Source organism: Pieris rapae, chromosome 3 (assembly GCF_905147795.1).
Source record: "Pieris rapae chromosome 3, ilPieRapa1.1, whole genome shotgun sequence".
NCBI classification, from domain to species: Eukaryota; Metazoa; Arthropoda; class Insecta; order Lepidoptera; family Pieridae; genus Pieris; species Pieris rapae.
Genome location: NC_059511.1, coordinates 218,226 through 234,287, shown reverse-complemented (window position 1 = coordinate 234,287; position 16,062 = coordinate 218,226). Strand labels below are relative to the sequence as shown.

At 34.1% G+C, this 16,062-nt stretch overlaps 4 protein-coding genes across 12 annotated transcripts; 2 read left to right on the top strand and 2 right to left on the bottom strand.

The window, feature by feature from the left end:
* Positions 1-10: 10 nt before the first annotated feature.
* On the bottom strand, positions 11-3,813 carry LOC111002666 (PX domain-containing protein kinase-like protein). 8 transcript variants are annotated; one of them, XM_045634608.1, is made up of 11 exons: positions 3,623-3,813; positions 3,365-3,553; positions 2,793-2,889; positions 2,411-2,517; positions 2,025-2,138; positions 1,657-1,900; positions 1,304-1,567; positions 971-1,185; positions 811-891; positions 625-733; positions 11-484 (listed from the first exon to the last, which is right to left on the bottom strand). In XM_045634608.1, exons 1-11 carry the CDS (start codon positions 3,722-3,724, stop codon positions 378-380), a joined length of 1,629 nt encoding a protein of 542 aa, XP_045490564.1. In that variant the 5' UTR covers positions 3,725-3,813; the 3' UTR covers positions 11-377. The 8 variants fall into 8 exon arrangements, with proteins under 8 accessions (XP_045490564.1, XP_022128537.2, XP_022128535.2 ...); XM_022272845.2 differs by having other exon boundaries at positions 15-484; positions 625-736; XM_022272843.2 differs by having other exon boundaries at positions 15-490.
* A 314-nt stretch (positions 3,814-4,127) lies between these two features.
* LOC111002617 (ATP synthase subunit alpha, mitochondrial) lies at positions 4,128-7,490 on the top strand. Its single transcript, XM_022272776.2, has 10 exons — positions 4,128-4,285; positions 4,653-4,775; positions 4,921-5,034; positions 5,396-5,660; positions 5,735-5,959; positions 6,075-6,244; positions 6,347-6,441; positions 6,525-6,744; positions 6,848-7,015; positions 7,108-7,490. The coding sequence occupies exons 1-10, from the start codon at positions 4,220-4,222 to the stop codon at positions 7,318-7,320; spliced, it is 1,659 nt and encodes a 552-aa protein (XP_022128468.1). The 5' UTR covers positions 4,128-4,219; the 3' UTR covers positions 7,321-7,490.
* An 814-nt stretch (positions 7,491-8,304) lies between these two features.
* Positions 8,305-13,943, top strand: LOC111002668 (polynucleotide 5'-hydroxyl-kinase nol9). The gene is made up of 5 exons (XM_022272850.2): positions 8,305-10,066; positions 10,138-10,351; positions 10,708-11,190; positions 12,940-13,106; positions 13,489-13,943. The coding sequence occupies exons 1-5, from the start codon at positions 8,404-8,406 to the stop codon at positions 13,743-13,745; spliced, it is 2,784 nt and encodes a 927-aa protein (XP_022128542.2). The 5' UTR covers positions 8,305-8,403; the 3' UTR covers positions 13,746-13,943.
* A 204-nt stretch (positions 13,944-14,147) lies between these two features.
* On the bottom strand, positions 14,148-15,513 carry LOC111002669 (ras-like GTP-binding protein Rho1). 2 transcript variants are annotated; one of them, XM_022272852.1, is made up of 2 exons: positions 15,379-15,513; positions 14,148-15,171 (listed from the first exon to the last, which is right to left on the bottom strand). In XM_022272852.1, exon 2 carries the CDS (start codon positions 15,164-15,166, stop codon positions 14,588-14,590), a length of 579 nt encoding a protein of 192 aa, XP_022128544.1. In that variant the 5' UTR covers positions 15,167-15,171; positions 15,379-15,513; the 3' UTR covers positions 14,148-14,587. The 2 variants fall into 2 exon arrangements, with proteins under 2 accessions (XP_022128544.1, XP_022128543.1); XM_022272851.2 differs by having other exon boundaries at positions 15,298-15,471.
* Between the last annotated feature and the right edge of the window lie 549 nt (positions 15,514-16,062).

Genomic DNA, 16,062 nt, shown 5'->3' with positions numbered 1-16,062 from the left:
TGAAACAATTTTTTATCAACTATTGGTATATTCTCTTAAATTTACAACGAAATTATAATATATAATAAAAAATAATTTACATTTCGTAAATCTAAATTGAATTAAAGCTAATAAATACGTTATAAATGATCCTTAACATAAATAAATTGATAAATGACCAGTCATCGTTATCACTTAGTTTAAAAATATTCCGCACAACTGTACATTACATGTACGAATGTTGAGAGATATTTTTTACATTTTCAGGTGAATTATGTAAATATATTATCCGGTATTTAAATAAAAATCATAACTTATACCGCACAAAAGTGAAGTAACACCTCATCGTAAATCTGCCTTTGTCTTAAATACTACAATATTTCTTATATTGACAAAAATTACCGAGAACCAACACTGGCGAGCGATTTTTTGTTGAAAGAGCAGATCGCTTGAAGCAATGCGCCACGCCCTTCGCTGGCCGCGGGAGGGCAGGCGCCGGAGTCACCTGTCGCTGAAAACAAACGTCTCTAATCTAGGTCGCGATGCTACAGATCAAATTTATGGTTAAACAAATCAGGCTTTATGTAATGGGACAAGTAGAAATGGCGAAATGCCAATACATATATTAAAAGTAATAATAATCACTTGAAGAGTGGGCGGTGGCGGGCGGCGTAGGCGAAGACGCCGTGCTGGCGGAATGAGATCGCACGGTCTCCGCCAGCGACGAAGTCGACTTCCACATGCTGTCCCTTTTCTTCTGTAAATATTTTACATTTGTATAAACACAAGTGTATAACATCATGTATGGCGTCTAACAATCAATCATCTCACCGCTCTTCGTCGCTGCTTCTTCATCTCCTCGTCGGAGCCCAGAATTTCCTGTATCCTCACTTCGCGACGCGCGGTCCTCAACTGTTAAGAAATGAACAGTAATTAAATGGAATATCTTAAAGTAATTCGCTTACTGCACCGAGTTTCAAACAGAGCTTACCAACTTTTGATCAGTCTTCAACCTCGTCTCTAGGCGAAGCACTGCCTCCTTGATTTGCTCTTTGAGCGTGAGAGGGAACTTCAGATGGCCTCTGACGTCTCGCTCGACAAACCCGTTGAGGGCGCGAATGAAGAACGGATGCTGCAACAGCTCGTCCAGTGTCGCCCCGCCTCGTTTCCACGACGATCTCGATAGGGTGAGGTGCAGAATAGATTCTAAAGCCAGTACAAAATTCTTTATCTAAGATCTCTTGACTTTCCGATTTGAACGAAAACCGTACTTAATACTTGAATTATAGCGTTCGAGAGGCCACAAATGGGAACGATGACTGACCTAAATCATCAAACGACCGAGAGAATGCATTCGAGTCAAATTTATCACAGTAGCAGCCGTCCAGGTCTTCGGCGTACACCATCTCGTACAGCGTACGTCCAAATCCGTATACGTCTATAGCCTCGGACGAGGCCCGTCTCAGTTCTCGTAAATACGGTCTGTGAACGCTCGAAACGCCAAACAGAACATTTTCTGTGTCCATAAGTAGCGCTCTTTGGTTCTCTATCAATATGTTACCAGGGTGGATGTGGCCTGAAAATTTGACTATTTTTCAATGGAGGGTTCTATGTAAGATTGCTATTTTGCTACTTCATTATCCTATCAAATAAAAACGACAATGTAAAATTGTATACCATGCGGTAATCCTTTATCGTGTAAAAACTTTAGAGCCTGCAATATTTGATATCCGTAGTGTGCAATTTGACCAGTTGTAAACGGTTTCCTCACTTTAGGATTTCCATATTTTGCTAAATAACTTTTATCATATTCAGTTCCATACAGGAGATCTCTCATAGATCCTTTCTCATGTAATTGTCTAACTACAAACGCTCCACTCTCCAAAATATGAAATGTTAAAATTTCACCAATAAATGGATGCTGGAAAGACAAAGGCTTTATGCTATTGTACAATTGGTCATGACATAATAAGTAATGAAATAAAAAATATTAAAAATAAAATAATCATCCTTCTAAATGTATTTAACAATACTTTTATACTTACTGATAAACTTTGCATGCTCTTGAGAGCAATTTGTAAATCTTTATTATGTAAATGCTTATCTGGTCCATAATTCTGCCAAGAGAGTAAACAATTTGTCCTTTTTGAGTCAACAACCTGGATAAAAAAATAATAATTTTATGAGACAAAAACTTCTGATAGTCTTATTTCTCATTTGTTTTTGATTTGATTCCATTGTCATTGAACCATAATAAAATATTGTATACATTTCTATATTTCACTAAAATACTATTTGATATAATTTATAAGTGGTTTTCATTGTATTATGTGGCTAGGTTCTTTAGAAAAAAACCTTAAATAGCAACCTTAAATACATATAAGAGTAGACTTTACATAGTTCTAATTTGGTAAGAATTAAAACAGCATACATGAAAATAATGTTTCCTTATTCTCCAGTTGATGGTTTGCAGCGGACCCTTAAGTTCATATTGACCATCTCCCCTTAGTGCTATGGATACCGATTGGAGTGCTTCTTCTATAAAAAATTAAGTTTTGTTACTAAGCTGTTTTACATTAAATATTATTATTCTACTGATCAACAGGATGAAAACTTTATTTACTGATATGACATGTATGTTTTGTACACATACATACACTTTCGTTACAAAATATCAATCTTATATGTGGTGGTTAGTGGACTAACTGAGTTCACACTGAGAAGCTCCATAGGTCTGTTGTGCATAAATAATATCATACCAAATTGATTGATGTAAATATCAAAATTATATTGATATTATTAATAATACTCACCATCTAAATGTAAAGGATAACTACAGGGATCCAAAAATCTCCTTACTGGTAATGATAATGCTAATATTTGGTATTTTAAAATTTCATTTATGTATTGCTGCAATGTAAGAATAACAAAAATTGAGAAAAGTAAATACTATATTAATTACAAGTGCCATATGTACACAACCATATATACACAGTCATCCATATAATACGTATTACTTTTTATTACTGAATATAGTTAAATAAATCAAATAAAATAAAACAAACAAACAACAGAAACATTACATATTATAGCTCAAGACACAGAAACAAATTGAGATATTATCTTTGTAAATTCTAACATTCACAACAATCAGAATATAAATGCTTCCTCTAACTACAACTAAACAATGTTTTGCATAATACGTAAGTAAATAACTGACTAAGGCAGTAAAATACTGTTTAAAGCTTCTAGTTAAATTCATGGTGAGTTTTTTCAAATACATTAGCTAAAATTAAAAAATGGCTTAATGATTACTTACCTACCTAGACAATATCTTATTTTTGTTAAACTATAGAATACAAAAACAATATTGTATGTCACCAACCTGTAAGGCTATTTGTCTCTCAGCGATAAAGGAAGGTTGCATATTTCCTATCAACTTCTTTGGGGGTAAAGGAAGGTCAATGTGGCCCTGTTGAATATTTAAATGCAAAGATGCAAAATCTCTGTATCTACGAGACACTGTCCATTTGTTCTCCTTGCTAGGTCCCGTCTGAACCCGCAATATATATTCCTAAAATATTAAAACAATTGAAAAATAATGTCATATCTGACAAAACATAAACTTTAAAGAAATACAGACTGTATGTTTGTTAATATTTTGTGCATTTTCTAGTGTACAAACGAGAGTATCGGTATCATCTTGAATATATTTAAATTCAGACAATTTTTCGAATATAGCCATTACACCAAATAAAATACTTAAACATTAATTTTAATTGTTTAATTTTTAAACGCAATATCACAAAACATTTTCACAGAATTTTTCATTAAAATAAACTTTGAAGTTAGCAAAATATTGGCTATTCAAAAATAAAACTGTCAAACTATATTCATGACATGACTACTGCTGTCAAGTAACATAAGCATAGAGAAAATAAATCTTCCTGATTAGAAATAAAAGTATATTTATTTCCAAATTTTTATTGTATATATATTTCTATACATGGTTTGCTTATATATAACAATTAATTTATTTTGTTAATAAAAAATTTTTTACAAAAAGATTCATAAACAGCAATAACAGGAAATTACAGGTTTTTGAACGAAACCTATTTTAGGTACAGTTCGCAATAGACAATTATCAATTCTTTCATTTCCGGTAATATCGCGACGAGTTCTGAGCGGAGAACATCAGAGTTGTCTAATTTGTTATAAAATTAATAAGAAATAGTGTAAAATGTCGCTCTTCTCCGCTCGTGTGGCCTCTTCGGTGGCCAGGCGCTTGCCCAATGCTGCTACAAAGGTAACTATTGCCCCTATATGTTTATCGGTTGCTAAAATAATTGGATAACCAAACCGTCCGGAATGTCGTTTTTCTCTTGCTATATTTTATGTATATCGGCAAAATTAAAGGAAATAGGTTACTTAATGATAATTTAGCAAGTATAACTTAATAAAAAATTCATTATTTTCTACGTAATATATCTAAAATAGCGGTTCTCAAAAGTGATGTTATGTAATAGAGGGCGATCGGTTGGTTGTCAGATACCATGTCCATTTTGCTAAAGTCTTCCAATAAGATGTTAATTATTATTAGTGGAATGAGATTTCAATTGATGGACGTTAAACATGTTTTAACTATACGCTTATTCTTGTAAAATGGTATTCAGATCTCGAAAGTAGCTGCTCCTGCGGCAGCGGTAGCATCTCGCAAGCTCCATGTCTCCGCTCCTACCCGAGGTGCCGAAATCTCCACTATTCTGGAGGAGAGAATCCTCGGTGCTGCACCCAAGGTTTGTGTTACATAAACTGTCAACATCCATTATCAGCTGTTTTGGATCAATGCTAGATTTGAGGTTATAGAATATAATTGCTTTAATTTCGTAAACAAATTGTCTTTGGGATATTTCACATATCTTTTTTGCAATAATGTTTCAGGCCGATTTAGAAGAAACTGGTCGTGTCTTGAGCATTGGTGATGGTATTGCTCGTGTCTATGGGCTTAAGAACATCCAAGCTGAGGAGATGGTGGAATTCTCCTCTGGACTGAAGGTTTGTTTTATTAATATTAAATTAACGCCAGATGTTTAAATTTTTCAATTAGATATCTTGATTCAAATGGGTGTAACAAAAATGTAGTCTTATAAACTTCTGATTGTTGAATTCACTAACTAAATCATTGCTAGAATATGAAATAAAGTAATGTTATTTCTTGAGATCAACATTTTTTTTTAATTGTGGATATAAAGATTCGAGTTGAGTGCTGATTTTCACATTGATTGTTTGATATGCGTGGGTACTGATCTGGTTCTGATCTGGCACAAGTGCTATCAATTTATTGCTATTATTTATAATTTGAAAAAAAAAATTAAACATTAAATGCGTATATAAAAATTTGTGTTATTACCTGTAGGGGATGGCTCTTAACTTGGAGGCTGACAATGTGGGTGTGGTCGTATTTGGTAATGACAAGCTCATCAAGGAAGGTGATATTGTGAAGCGTACAGGTGCTATTGTAGATGTTCCCGTTGGAGAACAGATTTTGGGACGTGTTGTAGACGCCTTGGGTAACCCCATTGACGGCAAAGGTCCTATTGATACCAAGACCCGTATGCGTGTAGGTATCAAGGCTCCTGGTATCATCCCACGTGTGTCTGTACGCGAACCCATGCAAACAGGTAAGTTGTGTAAACATTATACATGAAAATTTTGACTTTATGAATATTATACTTTTCATTTATTCAAATTTTAGGTATTAAGGCTGTTGACTCTCTTGTACCCATTGGTCGTGGTCAGCGTGAGTTGATCATTGGTGACCGTCAGACTGGCAAGACTGCTTTGGCCATTGACACCATCATCAACCAACAGCGTTTCAACAAAGGAGAAGATGAGAAGAAAAAGCTGTACTGTATCTATGTTGCTATTGGACAGAAGAGATCAACTGTCGCCCAAATTCTGAAGAGACTGACTGACGCTGGTAAAGTAAAATTAACTGTGCTTATGTTATTGCTATTTAATTGTCCCCTATGTCAGATTGGTACGAAAAAACTTTGTCTGAAATTTGTTATTAAATGATTATAATTTTTGGATAGGTGCCATCAACTATACAATTATCGTGTCTGCTACCGCATCTGATGCTGCTCCTCTGCAATACTTGGCGCCGTACTCTGGATGTGCCATGGGGGAGTTCTTCCGTGACAATGGCAAACATGCCTTGATTATCTATGATGATCTGTCCAAGCAGGCCGTTGCCTATCGTCAGGTATACTACAGTATATATTCTAGACTATTAATTATAAGGTTCAAATGGCTCATAATGTTTGCAGGGATTACAATAAGATTTTTCATTTTTTTGTGCATGTAGATGTCACTGTTGCTGCGTCGTCCCCCGGGTCGTGAGGCCTATCCTGGTGATGTGTTCTACCTCCACTCCCGTCTGCTCGAGCGTGCCGCTAAAATGTAAGTAAATAAAAAAATAAAACGTTTTATTATTTTTAATTAAGTCTGCAACAAGTTAATTATTTATGGAAAAAATGTTTTAGGTCCGACAAGATGGGTGGTGGTTCTCTAACTGCTTTGCCTGTTATTGAGACCCAGGCCGGTGACGTGTCCGCTTACATTCCGACCAACGTGATCTCTATCACAGATGGACAAATCTTCTTGGAGACTGAGCTATTCTACAAGGGTATCCGGCCCGCCATCAACGTCGGTCTGTCTGTATCGCGTGTAGGATCTGCTGCCCAGACCAAGGCTATGAAGCAGGTTAATTTATTACATATTTCAAGAGTTGTATAAATTATTCGTACGTCATTTTACCATTTTCTGAAATGCTGGCAACTCACCCGCCCATTGGCGTTGTTCACAGGTGGCCGGTTCCATGAAGCTTGAGTTGGCCCAATACCGTGAAGTCGCTGCATTCGCGCAGTTCGGTTCTGACTTGGATGCTGCTACCCAGCAATTGCTGAACAGAGGCATGCGTCTTACTGAGCTGCTCAAACAGGGACAGTATGTTCCAATGGCTATTGAAGAACAGGTATATAATATAAAATAGTTAAATAAGATTTGCAAAAATTTAATTTATAACGCAAAAATTTATCACAACTATGTTTTTGTTGCTACTCTTAGGTTGCTATCATCTACTGTGGTGTCCGTGGTCATCTTGACAAACTGGACCCAACTAAGATCACAGCTTTTGAAAAGGCGTTCACAGAACATATCAAGACCAGCCACCAAGGTCTTTTGAGCACCATTGCCAAGGATGGACAAATCACACCAGAGTCCGACGCGTCACTGAAGAAGATTGTTACCGACTTCCTGGCTACTTTCCAGGCGCAATAAAGTGTTCTAACTACCCTATCTTAAGTCTTTTAAAGATTCACTGCCTCAGTGATTTGTAGTGCATCATTCGTACAGACTGTATTAAAAGTGAATACAATCATGGAATGTATATTTATCTCTTGGAATCAACAGTGGTTACAATACATAATATAAATAAAATCAAACATTTATATTGTCTTTTATTTGTCACTTACTACTACTACATTTGTTTTATGAACTATAATAGTTCTAGCCTACGTCTTCATCCGTTAATTTGATGTAGCAGTAGTAGTAGTGTACATGAAATAAATATACTTACGAGAACGTTCAGGTATGAGAACATCACCAAATTGAAAAAATCTATCCGGACTTGACCTCAAGACAAATAAAATATTTATTATTTTCAATAAAATATATATATTTTTTAAATAATAATTTATTTGATTGGTAATTTAGGTCTAATATCTTGGACATATTTTGTCAACAATCTGCACAATCAAATATATTCTGTAACGGTTACCTTTGTATTATTTTTTTATTCTTTATTACTCAATATGTCATATGGAACATCACACAAACATTGTGTAAAAAAAAAAACTTGGCGATTAAAAAGCCACTCTTTTTTATTCCGGAGAGTTTATTGCCAGTTCTTCTCTTCCGTTCTACGCCCTTGATTTGAGAACTGGCAGTAAATGTAAAATTAAATTCATATTTTAATATTTCTTTTTGTTGACGTTCATAAGCGTACATTGTTACCTACATGAATAAATAAATTTTGAATTTTGTGATTTCAGACCTTCCTACGAACTACGTCAATGATCCAAATTCCTATCTGCTTTTGTAAAGAGCCATGACGCCATCTATCTGAAAACTTAATTTTATTTGTTCGTAAACTGTTATGTTTGACAAATTGACAATCCTCAAGAGTCAAGATGCGATTATTATGTGACGTACAATGCCACTAGTCACTACACCAGAGACTATTAAAATTTTACCATACTTGTATGACAAGAATAAAATACTATACGACGAGATATTTTTTACTTTTCAGTCCCGGGAAATAAATAAATATTCTTGAACATTTTACAGAATATAATTTAAATAATGGACTTGTTTGAACGGGCACATGTTCTTAAAATCAAAGAAACAAAACTTAATAAGGAACAGGTAGCCACAAAGAAACAGCTAAAATTGATGCTGCATGGTTATAAAACAAGTGATAATGAACTTATTAAAGAAGCAGAGAAGTTAAAGGTAGATTTAAACGAATCCTCTTCAGTAAGTGGGTTTTCTGATTTAAACCTAACTTCGTCCAGCGACGAGGAAATTTATAAACCAATTAGTAATTCGGAACTAGATCAGAGTATGTCTACATCCAATATGAATGCAAAAACTGAATCTAGTCATGATAATATTATCAGTAGCGAGAATACAACTGCAGGTGAAAGTTTAAGTGACACAGTTACATCAGCTAGCTTTGCCAGCATTGACGAAACTATTCCCACATGCAGTAACTCACTTACTGAATGTGATGAAGACGACTCGTCTTCAACAAATTTTACTCCAAGTTCACCGTTATTAACAGAAGAAAGCATAATCAGTTCAATTGATTCATTGAGTGAATCCAATTTATCTGAATTTGATGCAAATGGTGAGTTAGCCTTACAGATACATGAAAGATTAAAATCACACAAACAGCAAGAAGTAAAGAACCAAATAAAGCATGAAAAAAGAAAAATTAATGATGTTGACATATTATCAGTTGAGAATAAAAAAAGTAAACATGAAAAGAAGTTAAAAAGTAAGAAAATTTATGATAATGAAAAAAATGAAAATCCAAAATTCTTACTTAAAAAAGATGCCAAAGTTTCAGATAGTTTAAATTTACAAGCTGCAGAGGTCCATTCACCTTTTGTATCTATAACCGCTATAGACTTACAAGAAGAAAGTTTTGATCATATACTAGGAGATTATAAACATTCAACAATTAGAAATCTTCCATTGGACAACCAGAGTCCATTGTTTTTGACAGACTCCACCTTTCCAGTTGAAAATTTTAGTGCTGATATTAATATTAGAAACATAGATGAAGTAAGCAGCTTGATCCCAGAAGTAGATAATGATCTCAGTGTTTTAGATCTGGATGAAACTGATACAAACAGTCTTACTATGCTGGAAACTGATTTGAAGGAGACACCAACAGAATCTATTGAGACATGCATGCCTCTGGATGAGTCAATAAACAATGAGCAAATTAATGACAAATATAAAGTATATTTCGGAAAGAAAAACTGTATTATTGTATTGAGACACCCCGCTGAGCTCTATATTCATGGTAAAGTAATAGTTAAAGCTCTAGGGGGATCAGTAGAAGTATTTGGTCATAAACTAACAGATGTTGAATGCCCAATTATAGCACCATTCTACACATATGCACAGTGTTTCAAAACTGTTCAAAATAATAATGAGTACAAATATTTGTTTAGTAAACTACAGGAAACTGGAATTACATTTCAGGAAATTGAGGAGATAGTTGTCAATATTGGTAAATATGATGGCGTTATATTTCTGAAACCTATGGAATGTCCAAAAATGAATTTTGTGGCCCAAAACTTTCGTAACACAAATTTGTTTAAAATTAATCATTATAAAGGGAAGCTGTTGGATAATGCATCTACAGTCTTAGGTTGTACTTTATACTCAACAAGGCCACAAAAATTTTTTCAAGAAAATCCTCTTTGGGAAACAGTACTGCCTAATAATCAATGTAAGTAAATAATTATTCTGTCACTTGTTTCTGATATATGTAGTAATTATAAAAAAATGAATACCTTTCAGCTTCAACAATAACAATTGCTTGTGGAGGAAAAGGCAGTGGTAAATCTACTTTTATGAGATATTATGTAAACAGACTACTTCAGCGGGGCCCAGTTCTTGTAATTGATTTGGATCCTGGGCAAAGTGAATTTACAGTTGCTGGCAATGTATCTGCAACTATTGTAGATAAACCTATATTTGGTCCAAGTTTTACACATCTTAAGAAACCTAACATGTTTGTATTTTTTTGTTTAAAATATATGCAATGCAGTAAGCTGTAGTGTCAGTATAGTGTTGTGAGGATGCATGCCTGAAGCTGTTTCCATTTTAGTAATGCACTTATATTTTTTGTTAATGTGTACAATTTTCATTTGCGTTTATGGTATGGGAAGAAAACCTGTACATCTGATAAATATTGGAGAAGTGAAAGGCTGACCTATTATTAAAGTAAAATAATCAAAAGAATAATCCAAGATAAGACCTAAACGGTTCTTGGATTTCATCAGTCATCATGCTTATATAATATAAACATAAAATATAGGCGTTTATGAAACAGATGTTTTAACTCCATTTTGCTTTGACTTATTACAGGTGCCTTAACATTGGAATAATAAGTACTATGGATAATATACAGAGATATGTTAATGCAGTTAAAAGTGTTATCTCATACAGCAGAGATAACTTTAGTATGATTCCCTGGGTAATTAATACTATGGGAATGACTAATGCTGTAGGCTTAAAGTTTATGGCCCTCATTATAACACTTGCCCAACCAGACTTTGTTTTGCAATATGGCTCCAGAAATGCAAAGAAGTGCTTTGATACTAGGCTTACTGCGGCAAATGTTAAAGATTTGTTACGAAAATATAAATATGATAAGATTTTTTCAAATCTAAAAAATGATGTTTCTGAATATTCTCTTATCATGGCACCAGAGGTGGAGATATTAGGACCAAATAAATCTTCGCTTATACCACGAGATGAGAGATACTTAAGTTTTTTAGCTTATTTTGGTGACTTGGCTGTTGACCTTGATCATGAAAACTTGTGGTTGTTTGGAATAACGCCATATGAGTAAGTTTAATAACATTTTAGTTTATCCAACTTCTCTTGCAGATTGTTGTGTATGAAAATGGAATTTTTGACCAGATTGTTTTTCGAACATTTCGAATATTATAAATACAAATTTTTGTCAACTTCTCTGATTCATCGACATTAGATTTCTGAAAAATTATTATTAAACCTAAGAGATAACTTGGTTAGATGTGGTAATCCCAGAATCTATATTATCGAATTTAAAAAATATTTTCGTTTTAAATAGTCCGTTTATTGAGGAGGAGTAGGCTATGATGGATACTTGACTGTGATACTATACTACCAATAGGACCGCAGCATCAATGACAGGAAATTACAAAACCGTAATGGAGAGCTGCCGTTGCATCCGCAAAGTTCAAAAAAAAGTTCGCTATAGCGAGACTATCTTTTACAATTTACATTGACTCACGATAACCTTTTCAGTCGTAATTTTTAATCCATTTCTTTCTTTAATTAGGCATTATATTGCCTAATAATGAGAACGTGTTTTATAAACATTAACTTAGTCTTAAATCTAATTACTTACACATAGATAACCCGATATAAAAAAAATATTTCTATCAAAGTTTCCCTTGACATCTTTTGATTTTGATGAATATCTTGGATGCATAAATAACTCTGCAACGTAATAATTATGGTCACATACCATAATACCACATACGTTATACTGATGTGCACGGGTTAGAAATTAATGCTAGTGAAACAGCTAACTTAAAAATAACATTTTCATAAGAGCAACAATAATCCAAGATTAAAATGTTTTTTTTTTTGTATACACGTGCAAACTTCCTATCACTTAGGTACTTAAATTAAGTTAAATTATCATTAGAAAAACACGGGTCGAATTGGGAATGTGGTGCTGGTCTTCCAGCAAACTCCAAATTAAAGGGAGGATTCTCGACCAGTTAAACAACTGACCCTGCCCTGAACCGACGACCCAGTGGCTAAGGTCGAGAATTTAAACATAATGTCCTTTACAGTTGGAATAATGTTGTTGGCGCGATTCAGGGTATGACGTCACAGTACCGATTGGTAGCCCAAGATTGTAGGTGCTACAATGAGACCTTGATAGAGTGTTATCCTAACATTCAGGGTAAAATTTAGTCGTGACTCAGGGCTAACTATGACTTTCGTATGTCAATGTTTTGGATTCGATTGTAATTCTTGTCCTAAGCGTATATTAGTCATTGTCATGTAGGCCAGCTACAAAATATATGAAAATAATTTTGATTATACTACAACTAGACTGTTGAAATTACTAATTACAAAAACTAGTTCCTACGAAGTTCGTTTCTAGTCATATCTTTTATAATTCATGACGCATCGTCATCCAATGATGTCACGTCACAAACATGTACTATCTAAACACTTACCCCATCAGGTTTTTTATAATGTAATGCCCAATTACATTCATATATTAATTAATTTTGATTTAAATTCAGATAATAGAGCAGAAAGGCTTAGAATTGTTACTTCTTTAATATTAATACTTTTTTTAAATAAAAAATTCAACTTATACTGCCATAAGTTGACTATAATTTAGTGTAGTTCCGTTCTACGCCCTTGATTTGAGAACTGGCAGTAAATGTAAAATTAAATTCATTTAATATTTCTTTTTTTGACGTTCATAAGTGTACATTGTTACCTACATGAATAAATAAATTTTGAATTTGAATTTGTACATCTTGTTATCTCTTATTTTTTTTTAATATCCCATTCTTGTTATAGGGTAAGCTTAAAAGACTTGACTGTCGCTGTAAACGTGAGATTGAAAAACGATTGTATTACAAAAGTGATCAATGGCAAAGTGGTAGCGTTATGTCAACAAACGACACAATGTCACAACGCAAGGGTGTTTACATTGGATGATAAGCCTCTGCTGTGCCACGGACACGGTAACGACTTTATCAATTGAGTCTATTATTCTGTTGGTCATGTTCTTTTGAAAAATAAAAAACCAATCTAAATTTTAAAATGATAAAGGAGTATAAAGAATATAATTAAATTTATTATACATATCAAGAAAATTTTAACCTTAACAAAGTCTGTTTACTGTCTCAGATCTTAAAGAAATTTAAGACAGTAGAACATTTAAATAAACTAATACAATTTTAGCTCTTTCTTCAAGTAACATCGAAATGACTCAATGATGATGTAACTTGAACAAAGTACATCATAAATATTATATTTGTGTTATCAATATAAGTGCTATAATATACAACTTGATTATCTGATAGTGCACTGTTTGCAATACAATTCGACTATGTATGTTTGCAGGTCTCATACGGGGAATAGACTGGCAACATGAGGTTATATATGTTTTAACACCTTTGTCTAGTGATGAGCTAAGGTTAGTTAATACATTAGTGTATGCTGACTGGGTCCCAGAGCTCAGAGGACAGGAAGTATATCTTTCCGAAGGAACAAAAGTACCATACAGAACCACAGCTCAACATGAACAGTCAAAGCTAATGGCTGTTCCAAAAAGGCGATTCAACCCATTGCAGCTCCTAAAAATGACAAGGGATTCCTAAATTGAAAGCATGGTTCATTAGTAAAATTGTAATTGGAATAATTCCAAAACATCTTAAATCATAAAAGGAAGTTAATGTATATTTCAAAGATAATTTTGTACTTACAATACTAATAAAACATAACATAGACAAATTGAATTTTAACTTAAATATTTCCCCATCTTAAACCTTTGATTTATAAATGCTGTATTAAATTTTATAAAAGTCAAAAAGTCTAGAAAAGATTTGTTAAAATTTAGGGGTTTAAAACTAATAAATAATAGCATGCAAGACCATACTCAAGTTAATATTCCACACAAATAATAGATTACAATAAACTGCCGGAAATCAGTATGCAATCAAATTAATATTAAGTGCTGTCAGAATGGGGCTAGTGCTCCTCTGTCAAATAAACATCCTACATAATTTATACACTATTTTATTGAAAAATTAAAATACAAAATACCAAACTAAACAATAAGTCTCGCTGAGACGACACCGGTCGATGAATAAAATCTATTAGTTGAAGAAATGCTACTTGATTATATAACATGATAGTATAGCACAAATTTGTAGTGAGCCCAAAAAGAGGGCCCGCCTCGCCCCTCGACTACTCTGTTAAGGCAATTATTACGCTTATTTATAGATTATTATAAAATATACAAGTACCGATTGTGAAAATATAGCCACACGAATACTGAGTGGGTGTGCGTGCTATGCGCGGCGCGACATCGTCGGGTCAGTATCGAGGAAGCACTGTGTGGCCGACGCCGCGACTGCTGCAGAGTTCGAGTCATTTCAAACTTAAGTTTCAGGCAGTATGCGAACAATTCATAATCAGAGTTCTTGCGACAACAGCACAATTACAGCAGAGAACACCTTGTCTTCTTCTTCTTCTTGACTTGTAATGCAGCACGGGTTGCTGTTTCAAACACCTCGCGAACACCCTCCTTGCTCTTGGCTGAACACTCAAGATACGCGAAAGCGTTGATCTTTTCAGCCATCGCACGGCCTTCTTGAGGTTTGACCGGCTCCTGCTTCATCTTACGCAGCTCATTGATTGTGGCCGGGTCATTACGCAGGTCTTTCTTATTGCCAACCAGGATAATAGGCACATTGGGGCAGAAATGCTTAACTTCTGGCGTCCACTTCTCAGGGATGTTCTCAAGCGAGTCTGGCGAGTCCACTGAGAAGCACATCAAGATTACATCAGTATCCGGATATGAGAGTGGCCGAAGCCGATCGTAGTCCTCTTGGCCGGCTGTATCCCATAAAGCGAGCTCTACTTGCTTTCCGTCTACTTCAATATCAGCAACGTAGTTTTCGAATACTGTCGGCACATACACTTCCGGAAACTGATCTTTACTAAATACGATCAACAGGCATGTTTTACCGCAAGCTCCGTCACCCACAATCACTAATTTTTTACGTATCGCAGCCATCGGTCCTGAAAAAGAATAAAACGCAAATTATTACGATGAGCGTCAACGCCTTTCATGACTTATAAATATGGCCGCCGTATAGGAATATGGGAAGGGAGTAGTCAGACAAGCTCTCAAATGTGAATAAGCACCTGAACTAGCGGAAGAAGAACAGCACCACCACATAGTACCCTCACATGCGAGGGTAATTATTTAGTATATTTTGTAGATACCTGAAGATTCTGGCTAATTTCTGTAGAAAATTGACCTATCGACACTTTAACTCATCACAAGCACTTTCGTTTCATTTATATACCAGGGTTACCACTTTAAAAAATTAGCACTGACTGATGCCGTGGAAGGTAAAAACTATATTTATTAAAATAATAATATAAAACGATATTTATAATAAACGATAATTTGTAAATAAACTACCAGTTTATTTCTAAAAACGACTTGTAAGTAATTTTAATTTATTAAATTGTAGACATTATTTTCTTGCCAGATATAAAATACCATTTATTTCACGATTGTTGTCATTTTGACAGTTAGTAGATGACATCTTTATTAGACAATAACAAAATACTTGTTCAAAATAAAAAATCTAAATTCCAATGTAGTTGTAACTGTCAACAGGAAGTAGGTTATAGGACTATGTTGTATGTACTTATTTTCTTAAATGTTATTTTTAACACTGTGGGTATGGAATTTTAATAAAAAATTTTTTTTAAATATATATGCGTATTAGGTACATGTATCAGTACCTAGAGCGATAATGATTGGTATAACGCGTCATCGGCTTCTTACTTAAGACTATATTTTCAATCATCTGATATATATATATTTGAATCTGAACTGAAAGTTTTTAACGAAACTTTCAGTTCGTTACCTACCTAATTTTACACTCAAATTCTAAG

Excerpts from the sequence above, each read along its gene's own strand:
- LOC111002666 (XM_022272842.2), bottom strand. The coding sequence starts at position 3,724 with ATGGCTATATTCGAAAAATTGTCTGAATTTAAATATATTCAAGATGAT. Across the intron at positions 737-810 it reads AGAAGCAGCGACGAAGAGCG|AAGAAAAGGGACAGCATGTG; the intron begins GTGAGATGATTG and ends AAATATTTACAG. Across the intron at positions 491-624 it reads CGCCACCGCCCACTCTTCAA|CGACAGGTGACTCCGGCGCC; the intron begins GTGATTATTATT and ends GTTTGTTTTCAG.
- LOC111002617 (XM_022272776.2), top strand. The coding sequence starts at position 4,220 with ATGTCGCTCTTCTCCGCTCGTGTGGCCTCTTCGGTGGCCAGGCGCTTG. Across the intron at positions 6,245-6,346 it reads AGGCCGTTGCCTATCGTCAG|ATGTCACTGTTGCTGCGTCG; the intron begins GTATACTACAGT and ends TTGTGCATGTAG. Across the intron at positions 6,442-6,524 it reads CTCGAGCGTGCCGCTAAAAT|GTCCGACAAGATGGGTGGTG; the intron begins GTAAGTAAATAA and ends AAAATGTTTTAG.
- LOC111002668 (XM_022272850.2), top strand. The coding sequence starts at position 8,404 with ATGGACTTGTTTGAACGGGCACATGTTCTTAAAATCAAAGAAACAAAA. Across the intron at positions 10,067-10,137 it reads AGTACTGCCTAATAATCAAT|CTTCAACAATAACAATTGCT; the intron begins GTAAGTAAATAA and ends AATACCTTTCAG. Across the intron at positions 10,352-10,707 it reads CATCTTAAGAAACCTAACAT|GTGCCTTAACATTGGAATAA; the intron begins GTTTGTATTTTT and ends GACTTATTACAG.
- LOC111002669 (XM_022272851.2), bottom strand. The coding sequence starts at position 15,331 with ATGTGGTGGTGCTGTTCTTCTTCCGCTAGTTCAG. Across the intron at positions 15,172-15,297 it reads TTCTTCTTCCGCTAGTTCAG|GACCGATGGCTGCGATACGT; the intron begins GTGCTTATTCAC and ends ATTCTTTTTCAG.